The sequence below is a fragment of the Hemiscyllium ocellatum genome, chromosome 3 (assembly GCF_020745735.1).
Source record: "Hemiscyllium ocellatum isolate sHemOce1 chromosome 3, sHemOce1.pat.X.cur, whole genome shotgun sequence".
Taxonomy (NCBI): Eukaryota; Metazoa; Chordata; class Chondrichthyes; order Orectolobiformes; family Hemiscylliidae; genus Hemiscyllium; species Hemiscyllium ocellatum.
The window spans coordinates 17,722,513-17,735,123 of record NC_083403.1 but is presented as its reverse complement, the minus strand read 5'-3'; the positions used below and the strand labels follow the sequence as shown (position 1 = coordinate 17,735,123).

The 12,611-nt window shown below is 44.6% G+C and overlaps 1 protein-coding gene across 4 annotated transcripts in view; it reads left to right on the top strand.

The window, feature by feature from the left end:
* The window catches only part of thumpd2 (THUMP domain containing 2), a 59,482-nt gene extending 51,661 nt beyond the window's left edge, over nucleotides 1-7,821 (top strand). For 3 of the 4 annotated variants that reach the window (XM_060855881.1, XM_060855880.1, XM_060855879.1), the window contains one exon: nucleotides 5,252-7,821. In XM_060855881.1, coding sequence (XP_060711864.1) covers nucleotides 5,252-5,514 — 263 coding nt within the window. In that variant the 3' untranslated portion in view covers nucleotides 5,515-7,821. The remainder of the gene's footprint in view (nucleotides 1-5,251) is intronic. The other variant, XM_060855882.1, reaches the window with a different exon arrangement.
* Nucleotides 7,822-12,611: the final 4,790 nt, after the last annotated feature.

Below are 12,611 nucleotides of genomic sequence, written 5' to 3'. Positions count from 1 at the left end.
TTGCTTGGCACACTCTCCTCATTCCTGAAGAAGGGCTTATGCCCAAAACGTTGTCGATTCTCCTGTTCCTTGGATGCTGCCTGACCTGCTGCGCTTTTCCAGCAACACATTTTCAGCTCTGATCTCCAGCATCTGCAGACCTCACTTTCTCCTACATGTAAGTCCAGACCCACAGTAATATGCTTGACTCTTAGCTGCCATCTGATATGATTGTCTATTCAACTGAGTGATTTGGTCAATCAGGAATGGGCAATAAATTACCTCCCAACACAGATTCCATGAACATACAAAAGTAAGAAATACTGTATGTACTCGTGTATAGGTTGAATTTTGAAGATGATTTTTTTAAAACTGAAATTAGGAGTTGACTTGGACACGAGTTGTTTTCGAGCGGCTGAAATTCATTCTGGACTTCGAAATACTGTATTTTTAGCAGAAGCTGATTTGATTGCAAAACTAATCACGGGTAAAGAAGAATCCTAAATAGTTACTGAAACCTAATCTTCTGCTGTCCATCTTCCTGCCAGGTCTGAGTCAGAAACACAAACTTTCCTCAATTTGCTACATTCTTTGATACAGTACATGGAGTTCCAATCTCTCTGACAGTTGGGTGGGTGGGTTCCTTGCCCACATTTTGGATTAGTGGTGCAGGAAGAGCACAGCAGTTCAGGCAGCATCCAAGGAGCAGCAAAATCGACGTTTTAGGCAAATGCCCTTCATCAGGAATAAAGGCAGTGAGCCTGAAGCGTGGAGAGATAAGCTGGAGGAGGGTGGGGGTGGGGAGAAAGTAGCATAGAGCACAATGGGTGAGTGGGGGAGGGGATGAAGGTGATAGGTCAGGGAGGAGAGGGTGGAGTGGATAGGTGAAAAAGGAGCTAGGCAGGTAGGACAAGTCCGGACAAGTCATGGGGACAGTGCTGAACTGGAAGTTTGGAACTAGGGTGAGGTGGGGGAAAGGGGAATGAGGAAACTGTTAAAGTCCACATTGATGCCCTGGGGTTAAAGTGTTCCAAGGAGGAAGATGAGGCATTCTTCATCCAGCAGTCTGGTGAGGGAGCGGCGGTGAAGGAGGCCCAGGACCTCCATGTCCTCGGCAGAGTGGGAGGGAGAGTTGAAATGTCGGGCCACGGGGCGGTGTGGTTGATTGGTGTGGGTGTCCCAGAGATGTTCCCTAAAGCACTCTGCTAAGAGGCGCCCAGTCTCCTCAATGTAGAGGAGACCGCATCGGGAGCAACGGATACAATAATAGATATTAGTGGATGTGCAGGTAAAACTTTGATGGATTTGGAATGCTCCTTTAGGGCCTTGGATGGAGGTGAGGGAGGAGGTGTGGGCACAGGTTTTACAGTTCCTGCTGTGGCAGGGGATGGTGCCAGGATGGGAGGGTGGTTATAGGAGAGGGGGGGGGATGGGGGGGTGGACCTGACCAGGTAGTCACGGAGGGAACGGTCTTTGCGGAAGGCGGAAAGGGGTGGGGAGGGAAATATATCCCTGGTGATGGGGTCTTTTTGGATGTGGCGGAAATGACAGTGGATTTGGTTTATGCGAAGATTGGTAGGGTGGAAGGTGAGCACCAGGGGCGTTTTGTCCTTGTTACGGTTGGAGGGGTGGGGTCTGAGGGCGGAGGTGTGGGATGTGGGCGAGATGCGTCGGAGGGCATCTTTAACCACGTGGGAAGGGAAATTGCGGTCTCTAACGAAGGAGGCCATCTGGTGTGTTCTGTGGTGGAACTGGTTCTCCTGGGAGCAGATACGGCGGAGGCGGAGGAATTGGGAATACGGAATGGCATTTTTGCAAGGGGTAGGGTAGGAAGAGGTGTAATCTAGGTAGCTGTGGGAGTCGGTTGGTTTGTAAAAAATGTCAGCGTCAAGTCGGTCGTCATTAATGGAGATGGAGAGGTCCAGGAAGGGGAGGGAGGTGTCAGAGATGGTCCAGGTAAATTTAAGGTCAGGGTGGAATGTGTTTGTGAAGTTGATGAATTGCTCAATCTCCTCGCGAGAGCATGAGGTGGTGCCAATGCAGTCATCAATGTAGCGGAGGAAGAGGTGGGGAGTGGTGCCAGTGTAATTATGGAAGATCGACTGTTCTATGTAGCCAACAAAGAGACAGGCATAGCTGGGGCCCATACGTATGCCCATGGCTACCCCTTTGGTCTGGAGGAAGTGAGAGGATTCGAAGGAGAAGTTAAGGGCGAGGACCAGTTCGGCCAAACGAATGAGTGTGTTGGTGGAAGGGTACTGTTGGACATTGGGAGAGGAAAAAACGGAGGGCTTGAAGATCCTGGTCATGGCGGATGGAGGTGGAGAGGGATTGGATATCCATGGTGAAGATGAGGTGTTGGGGATCGGGGAAATGGAAGTCTTGGAGGAAGTGGAGGGTGTGGGTGGTGTCTCGAACGTATGTTGGGAGTTCCTGGACTAGGGGGGATAGGACAGTGTCGAGGTAGGTAGAGATGAGTTCAGTAGGGTAGGAGCATGCTGAGACAATGGGTCGGCCAGGGTGGTCAGGCTTGTGGATCTTGGGAAGGAGGTAGAACCGGGCAGTGCGGGGTTCCCGGACTATGAGGTTGGAAGCTGTGGGTGGGAGATCTCCTGAGGTGATGAGGTTCTGTACGGTCTGGGAGATGATTGTTTGGTGATGGGGGGTGGGGTCATGGTCTAGGAGGCAGTAGGAAGAAGTGTCCTCGAGTTGACGTTTGGCTTCAGCTGTGTAGAAGTCAGTGCGCCAGACTAACACTGCACCCCCTCTATCCACTGGCTTGATGGTGAGGTTGGGATTGGAGCAGAGGGATTGGAGGGCTGCGCATTGTGAGGGTGAGAGGTTGGAGTGGGTGAGGGGGGGTAGACAGATTGAGGCGGTTAATGTCCCTTTGGCAGTTGGGAATTAAGAGGTCGAGGGCGGTTAATAGGCCAGCGCGGGGTGTCCATGTGGATGCAGTGTGTTGGAGGTGGGCGAAGGGGTCCTTGGAAGGTGGGCGGGAATCCTGATTGTGAAAGTAAGCTCGGAGGCGGCAGAAGAAGTGTTCGACGTGACGGCGTGTATTAAATTCATTGATGCGTGGATGGAGGGGGATGAAGGTGAGTCCTTTGCTGAGGACTGATCGTTCATCCTCAGTGAGGGGGAGGTCTGGAGGGATGGTGAAAACTCGGCAGGGCTGGGAGCTGGGATCTGGTGTGGGTGTGGAGCTGGGAGTGGGGGCGCGGCCAGTAACTGGAGTGGGTGTGATGGTGGGGGAATGGGGGTGGAGTCACAGGCTGCAGTCTGATTGGCTTGCAGCCTGCCCATCAAACAGGCAAGTGTTCTACTTAGCGACAGTGATGTCATTGGAGACAGGTGACTGGCACTGTTTCCCCGCCATGCACCTGCACGGGACCGTGCTGATGGAAGGTGCTGGAGGTTTGTAGCCTGGCATTGAATTTGGGGTGGAAGAGAAGAAGAGAGGGGGGAGGGTAGCCATGGGGAGTGGGGGCAAGGTCCTGTTACACAGCAGCTCACCCAACAACCTGTGCCTGAATTAAAGAAATGAAACTTAAACTGCACACCCACACGATTAGTCTTAAGAGAGTACTAATTGTAAATTAATTTAGCATAATTGCACCAACACTGATTGTTCTTCTTTTAAAATCCAATTTTGTATTATAAAAGAGGAACAATGTATCCCGTAAAATCCTCTACATGAGTGGATTTAATGTTATTCCTCGTATGGTTTTGGAACTGAACAAAATGGTATCATGAAATGACACAGAATTAAAGACATACCGGTATGTCTCACTTTTATTCAAATGTAATGGCACAATTAAAATGATTAACTTTTTAACGACATTAACTTTTGGATGTATAGTGAACAAAGTGCAATAAGTACTGGTCTGAATGAGTGAAATGTGGTAAAACATGTGGGCTAAGTAGAGTTTTGAATGAACAAACAGAGATGCAGTGTAGTCAAAGAGTGATGAGTAGAGTTACCGGTATGAATGAATAAATGCAAAAGTGGGTAGAATGGTGGCTCAGTGGTTAGCACTGCTGCCTCACTGCACCAGCATCCCAGGTTCAATTCCAGCCTTGGGCGACTATCTGTGTGGAGTTTGCACACTCTCCCCGTGTCTGCGTGGCTTTCTTCCAGGTGCTCCGGTTTCCTCCCACAGTCCAAAGATGCGCAGGTCAGGTGAATTAACCATGCTAAATTGCCCAGTGTGTTAGGTGCATGAGTCAAAGGGAAATGGGTCTGGGTGGGTTACTCTTGTTGGTGTGCACTTGTTGGGCCGAAGGGCCTGTTTCCACACTGTAGAGAATCTAATTGAATTATTTTCTTCATTTAAACAGATATTTTTTGAAAAATCTATGAAATTTCAGCAAAATAAGTTGATGGGAACATGCAGTTTCGTTTGTAAGAGGTTATAATGTGACATACTATGGGCCAACTTATACATGAGATATATGAAAAATACAGCATTTTTGGCCAAAAATAAAATGGCTACTTAAACATGCGATTGACCTATATGCGAGTATATATGGTAATTCTGGTTTAAACAGCTCATTTAGAATTACAGTTTCACACTGTGCTGATGGTGATGAAATTAAAACCCCATGTGGCAATGAAAAATCTACTAGCAATTAGTCTATTTAATTTGATTATTTATACTGCTCAAGCATTAGTACAAGTTTACTACCACATTACTTCCCTGCTGTTTACACCACAGCACAGTTGGCCTGAGACCTTTCAGGAGGACCATCTCCTTAAACTCAGGCAGCCCTTGTGCTGATGTTCCTACAGTGGTGCTAGTTAGATCCAAGAGGTGATACTGTGTGACTTTAGTGGGGAACCAGATGGTTTCCCCTTGACATTGGTGCTTTTCTTGTTCTTCCTTGTGGAGGCCATAAGGGACAGAATGACCATCTGAGTAAGCTTGATGAGTTTGTGCAATGCATCTTGTAGCTATTCCCCATATTGCAACTATCATGCTAAGGGTTTGGATGTGGCAGATACACGTTTAGCAGCCTCTCTGTCAGAGAGGATAGAAATTCCAGAGCATTGTAGTGGTTGAGCCAATTGCAAATTTGAAATCCGTTGACAGCCAAGAAGTGAAATTCATGCCATAATCTGATTACTTTTGGAGTTCTGTTGTGAACGTACTGAAACCAATGTTTATGATTTTTTAAATTTCTAAATCTCTCTCTTTAAAGGTTTTGCTCAAATTCAGTATAGAGAGTTCACTCTGCACCTAATACCTGTGATCTACTTGTTTTAAAATAGGGTGCTTAGCATTGGTGGGACACTTGTACTACTACTTAGCCAAGAACTCTCACTACAGATGCAGCAATGGCAGAAACTACAGAGTCCCCCAAATAACAAAGGGAATCTTACTGCCCAGCAAAACACAGACACATCCCCAAAGGAACCGGGTACAGATCCAGAAGAAACTATCGGCGTGCAGCATGTGTCAGTTGAAAAAGAGCAGTCTGATTTGGAAACACGGATTTTTGCCTCTCTGGTACCAAAAGGTATCTTCCAAGTGAGTCTTGGTGTGACAGAAGCTTCTATACACAAATACAAGAAAATTCAAATATCATGAGTGAATGCATTGCTGGTGACTGTGATTGTGTTCAATCTGACATGGACTGTGCAAGATGCAAAGTGAGAGCACATTTTTAACAAAATAAAGTCATTAAGTTATTGATACAGTCATAGAGATTTTATCCTAATTTTCACTCTGGGTAAATGAGTTACACTCATTTGGGCTGTTGGGCAAGCTCTCTGATATCAAACCCGGATCAATTCACCCCCTCCGGGTTTGTTTAAATACACCCATGCCCCACTGTAGCATTAATGATCGAAGCTGCAGGAAAGGATGCAGCCAAGGATTAGTGCAAACAGTTTCTAGTCATTTGGCTAAATGGATTAGGAAAGGGTGGGTAGATGATCACTGATAAGGAAGAGAAGGTGAGTAGGCTGGGCCCTATGTTTCATTAAGAGCTACCTGCTGTTCCTCCTCGCTGTTATTGAAACTTCAGAAGAGAAATCACTTAGCTTTTCATCTATCCTTTATGGATATTTCTTTGATCAGACATCGGCTTCGTGAAATCAACTTAAACTGCTGTTGGGATTTGATGAATATTTTGGATCTCATTGAGGCCCTAATCTGCTGAGGTAAAGAGTTTCACACAAATGTCCAAAGTGCACAATTTAAAATGGTGGAAGGCATAAGAAAAGTCAGAAAATGTGAGCATCAGAATACCACAGACGTAAGCCCACAGGTTGCAGCAGAGAAAGATCTAAGCTTCTGTTTATCAGCCATGATAGGGAACCACCAATTTATGACTTTGGGATAAATACACACTTAACAGTAGACAATTCAGCTCCTTGAGCCTGCTCTGCTGTTTAATACAATCATGGCTGATCTCATCTCGGCCTCAACTCCACTTTCTTGCTTACTTTCTATAACCCTTCGGCCTATTACTGAATTAAAAATCTATCTATCTCCTTAAATTTATTCAGCGTCTCAGCATCCACTGCACTCTGGAGTCATGAATTCCACAGATTCACCATCTTTTGAAACAAGTAATTCATCCTCATCTCTGTTTTATCTGCCTCACTTAGCCTAAAACCATGACCTCTCATTCTAGATAGTTGTGTAAAGATAAATATTTGCTCTATGTTTATTTGGTCAATACCCTTTAAATATCTCATAGACACTTTTCCTTTTGGATTGTGCTCTTCTCCAAAGTAAGCAATGACAGCGGATGAAAACCAGCAGTGTTTTAGTTCAATTTTCTTGTAAAGTATAAAATGTTATGGGATAACGCAATAGGAGCATTAAAATAGAATGGAATAAGAGACAGTTTAATGAAGTGATCAAAGCCTTAATGTAATTTTGATAGTTTATATAACTAATACTAGTTGTATTACAGTGTGTAAAAATATATAACTTGGAGTCTGAAATTGTCATGAACTGCTAAGGGGGAAAATATGCTGGAGAATATTAGTGGAAGCTGTTCTGGAGTTTCAGTAACATCAAGAAATGGTGATAATCTGAAAGAATTATCTAAGAAAACTGAAAAGTAAAAATGTTATCAAATGCTTTGGATTACATTTCAGTGATGTGAAAATGTGTTGAACCAACATGTACAATGCTTTGATCATTTATACTTGTGGTGTATCATGTGATCACTTTTATATAATTTGTACATTCAGCAAAGCAAATGTGTACAGCTTAACATGGTTTATTTTTGAATGATTTTATTTTTTTTAATGAGTGAAGACACAGATTTTACAAAATAATTTGTTGTTTGATCTCTCATTTGTAAACAAACTGCATTATGACTGGCGCACAGCCTCCAACAATTAATTACTAGTAACATCTGTTTATCCGAGAGCACAATAAACCACCACTTTATCATTCAAAGAAAAATCACATTTGTATTTTTTAGTATTATTAATGATGTGACCATACTGTATTGCATCAGTCTTTGTGTTAGTAGCAGAGTTGAAACAGCCTACAAATGAGTAAATACACTCTTTCAATGTTTTTGGTATAGGCAAATTGAGGAAGCCACACATCTTTCCTTCAGGAGATGTTTGATTTTCATCAGATGTTCTTTTCAATTATTGAAGTGACTGTGTCATTGAATTTGTGTGCATGGCATTGAAGGGAAATGCTGTATGCCTGAGATTTGGCTTGTCTACAGAACACTGGTTGAAAGAAATACTGTATCTTCAATCTATCAAAGCAAACTGTCTAAGGCTTTTTTTCAACTTGACTGTCTCTTGTCTCACTGCGTTGGCTCATTCATGGTGACACCTCAATAATTGTGCAATATTAGGTCTACGTGGTTTATCTCCATGTGTAACTATGACATTTCATCATGTGTGTAGCAATTTAGATATAACGTGAATACAAGTCTCCCTAATCATGTCAGCTAGGTATGAAAGGTTAAACAAAATATGATTTACCTTTCCAATTTATTTATTTGTAGAAAAAAATGAAAAGTGATATTTTGTGAATGATATACGATTGTAACATGTTTTGACAAGAAATTATTACTGCATTTTAATATGAAAAGCTCATTTATTTGTGCAGTGGTTTCCAAATGTGCTTTTTTATTTTAATTCTTTCATGGGGTGTGGACATCTCTAGTTGGACAAGCATTTGCTGTTCATCCTGGTTGCCCTTGAGAAGCTGGAGCTGCCTTTTTGAACTGCTGTCATCCATGGGTCTAATTCCCATGCATTTTGCTGAATAATCCACTAGAGGTCACCAGACACTGATCTTCTGGACCATCCGTGACCCAGTCACTTAATTCAGGCAAAAGTGAATCATTGAAAAATAAAATACATTAAATAAGTTTTTTTTGGGAAGGTGGGAGGGGGCACAGATGTAGAAAAGCAAACTGTTTATAAAGAGGAATTCCAGATGTCTGGTGTATAATGGCTCAAAGACTAGCTTAAAATTCATTGTGAAACTGATAGCTAACAGAGGGGCAGGAGAGAAGGGAAACGAGTGGAATAGATAATATCTGAAAATTCCCCAAATGGAGCACAAGGCAAGGCAAAGACTTAAGAATGACAAGCACACAGTTTATTCTACAGCCTGAATACTCACACGTGCAGAAGCCCACATTTCTATCCCCTCCCCAAGTTTGCTTCAGTCTGCCTCCTGTACTCTTCTGAGTTCCTCCCACTCCCATATAGGGAATTTTAAGATTTTTATCCATTCCTCAGTTCCAGAGTAGAACCTCGTCTTTGCTCCTCATCTGCCCGCTCTCAATGTCACTATCAATTTTTGACCAGTCTTTGAGCCATACCCCAGGTCTCTGGAGTGTTTCGTCAACAATAATTTGCCTTACCACAGTTTCTGGACCAGTGGTGCTGGAAGAGCACAGCAGTTCAGGCAGCATCCAATGAGCAGCAAAATCGATGTTTTGGGCAAAAGCCCTTCATCAGGAATAAAGGCAGTGAGCCTGAAGCGTGGAGAGATAAGCTAGAGGAGGGTGGGGGTGGGGAGAAAGTAGCATAGAGTACAATGGGTGAGGGGGGGGAGGGGATAAAGGTGATAAGTCAGGGAGGAGAAATAGGTGGAAAAGGAGCTAGGCAGGTAGGACTAGTCTGGACAAGTCATGGGGACAGTGCTGAACTGGAAGTTTGGAACTAGGGTGAGATGGGGGGGAAGGGGAAATGAGGAAACTGTTGAAGTCCACATTGATGCCCTGGAGTTGAAGTGTTCTGAGGCAGAAGATGAGGTGTTCTTCCTCCAGGCGTCTGGTGGTGAGGGAGCGGCGGTGAAGGAGGCCCAGGACCTCCATGTCCTCGGCAGAGTGGGAGGGGGAGTTGAAATGTTGGGCCACGGGGCGGTGTGGTTGATTGGCGCGGGTGTCCCAGAGATGTTCCCTAAAGTGCTCTGTGAGGAGGCGCCCAGTCTCCTCAATGTAGAGGAGACCGCATCGGGAGCAACAGATACAATAAATGATATTAGTGGATGTGCAGGTAAAACTTTGATGGATGTGGAAGGCTCCTTTAGGGCCTTGGATGGAGGTGAGGGAGGAGGTATGGGCACAGGTTTTGCAATTCCTGCGGTGGCAGGGGAAAGTGCCAGGATGGGAGGGTGGGTGGTAGGGGGGCATGGACCTGACCAGGTAGTCACGGAGGGAGCGGTCTTTGCGGAAAGAGGTTGGGAGAGAAATATATCCCTGGTGGTGGGGTCTTTTTGGAGGTAGCGGAAATGTCGGCGGATGATTTGGTTTATGCGAAAGTTGAGGTCATGTCAGTTTCCCATGCCTCCTCCTGCCAATTAGAAATCTGTGCAAAATGTGAAGCTCCACCAACGCAGCAAATAAACAGCCAAGGAGGGAAAAGGAAACAAAATAACCAGCCAGAGTTCACACTTCGCAAACGGCTTGCAAACTACTGCACACAATATCTACCCAGTATTTAGTAAATTTGTAACAATTTTACCACAGCTTCACCCACCAAAAAAAAGCTCCTTTAGAATATCATATCTCCTCACTCTTGCTCCTGGTGTCCCTCTCTCTCGGCCTTTTTCCTTATTATTACATTTCTCCGTCGTTATATGTTTTGCAATAGGCACCGGCTTGGCTTCGGGGAAATTGGGAGCAGACTGGGACCCCTGGGATTGAGAGAGTTTAGAATGAGGGGAGTGAAGTTACTGTTGTTAACGTAGGAGAAAGAAATTTGTTGCAAATTTACTAAATACTGGGTAGATATTGTTTGCAGTAGTTTGCAAGCCGTTTGCAAAGTGTGAACTCTGGGTGCTTATTTTGTTTCCTTTTCCCTCCTTGGCTGTTTATTTGCTGCATTGGTGGAGCTTCACATTTTGCACAGATTTCTCATTGGCGGGAGGAGGCATGGGAAACTGAAATCGCCTCTCACACGTTCAGCCTTAACCTCAGTGGGTTTGCAAACAAACAGGGGAACGACAAACCTGCCAGGTGAGTATGTGAAACATTCAAAGAGGTGTTCGGTTCATGATTCGATCAAGCTCATTCTAATTTTGCCAGCCCAGTGCAAAGATTTCTTTGTGCACCCGGCTCAAGACTGACGCTGCAGTGATGCTGACAGCCTGGGAAGCTCTCATCAATGAGGTGAGTTGTTGCAACCTTGCCTGGGTGGGAGGCTGCTGATTATAGCGCCTCCCAAATCCACTCTTCTATGATTTAATCTCCAACTTCTTGGAAATCAATTCACTTGTGAATACAATCACAATATGCAGGTATTGGAGAGCTGCAATGAAATACAAAGTGCCAGAGATACCCAGCAAGCGTGGCACCACCTGTGGAGAGAGAAATTGAGTTTGTCTTGAACTTCACTCGCTTCGGTAGGCACTTCCTGGCAATGTGGAAGTAGAGTATGGAAATCCAGCTTGCAGCTCTGAGGTAACAGCTAAAGTACTGCCAGCTACCTTCTACTCTGCATATGGTAGAGAGGATAGATACAGAGATCCAGCTCCAAAGAGGTGAGGGCCCCCAAACGCCTTCCAAGATGAGAGATCAGTTCACTCAACATGTCTGAACATCAGTACCTCCAGAGGCTTTGCTTCTCTAATCAGGGCAGTACTGTAGATACCTGCTGGCTCCTGGAATAAGATCTTCTTCCCAGTGAATCACATCGCCCATTGCTTTCAAGGTGGCTATCTCTGGGGGATTTGCTCGTTCTTGTATAGAAAAGAGGACATAGCAACATTGGAGGGGAATAACCATGAGGCACGGTGTGAGATGGCAGGTAGTGTGTGTTGGCTGTTCAGATGAGCAAGTAAACAGATGTAATGAGATCCCTGGAGAGAGGGGAATGAGTGCAGCTGTACAAGGTGCATTGCTCTGTGGAGTGCTCTGGAGGAGGAGGCTGGGAAACCCTTACACCTCTGAAGTATACCCTTGGAGCAAAACCTGCAGGTGGAGGGACATACTTCTCCTGCTCATCTCTTCAGCCATCCCTGACAGTCTCTCTTCCATTAGTCCTTGGCAAGCTTCAGTCCCTCAGATCCTGCAACAAGATCTCCAGGTAAGAATCAGAGACATTGGGAGCCAGTTTTCTCATGTCCCATATCCAATCTTGACATTGCAGAAACCACTGGTACCAATATCCAGTTCGGCGATTCTGACCCCAGGCAGGTCTTTTATTCATTTGAAATCTTTCTTTGAATGGGTTAGGTATGGATGGATATGGACCAAACACTGGCACATTGAACTAGTTTAATTGTGAAAACTGGGCGGCATGGGCAAGTTGGGCCGAATGGCCTGACTTTTATGACAGATTCACCACATCATCCTGTCCTCTCATCAGCTGCACAGCCAGCATTGGGAAGTTAATACTTCAGCTAATGTAAAGAGCCACTCCACTGTCAGAGGAAGGATGTCCTGATTCATTATAGACTCCCTACTTTGAGCAAATCCGCTATGGTAAATTTCTGCTCTTTATGTTCCTTCATCATTCAATTAACCATTTTTGGAGTGACATGGTGGGTGAGCAAACGTTCTAAAACTGCCTTTAACTGGTCAGTATCAGACCTACAAGAAAAGAATAGGTCAAGCAGCTTTGTAGTCTGCTGAGATGGGGGTTCCCTCAGCCACTCTTTCTGACATCTTGGAACTAGTAACATGTGGTTGGCCTGAATTCCAGCTCCTTGGCTCAGGGTAATAGTTCAAAGCACTAATTGGAGAAACTGTCCTCTCCAAAGCTAAACGTACTGGGCCTGATCAGTCTAACTGCTTATATATCTCCCTATTCTCGTGAGGATTAGGAATTGCTCATTACTTCTCTTTTTATCTTTCCATATTTCTACTTGCTGCTGTACAATTCTTGTGTATACTTGCAAGGCAATCACCAAAGGAAGAAAAAAGCAAAACACTAAAGCCAGTATATAGAAACAATAAGGCTTCCCATGTGGGCATCTTGGCTTAAAATATACATCGTGAATACTTCACAGGGTCACAATCATTATGTCAAAAATCTTGTCTAAATGAAGGCTTTTGTCAATATGTTATCTACATTCATATCCTAGTGTTTTTAAATTTTGCTGAGTGCAGTATTTCTGTATCCCCATCTCTCCTTGATTCAGCACTGAATTCCTACGTTCCTAAATGCATCTGTTTGACCTTCGTGT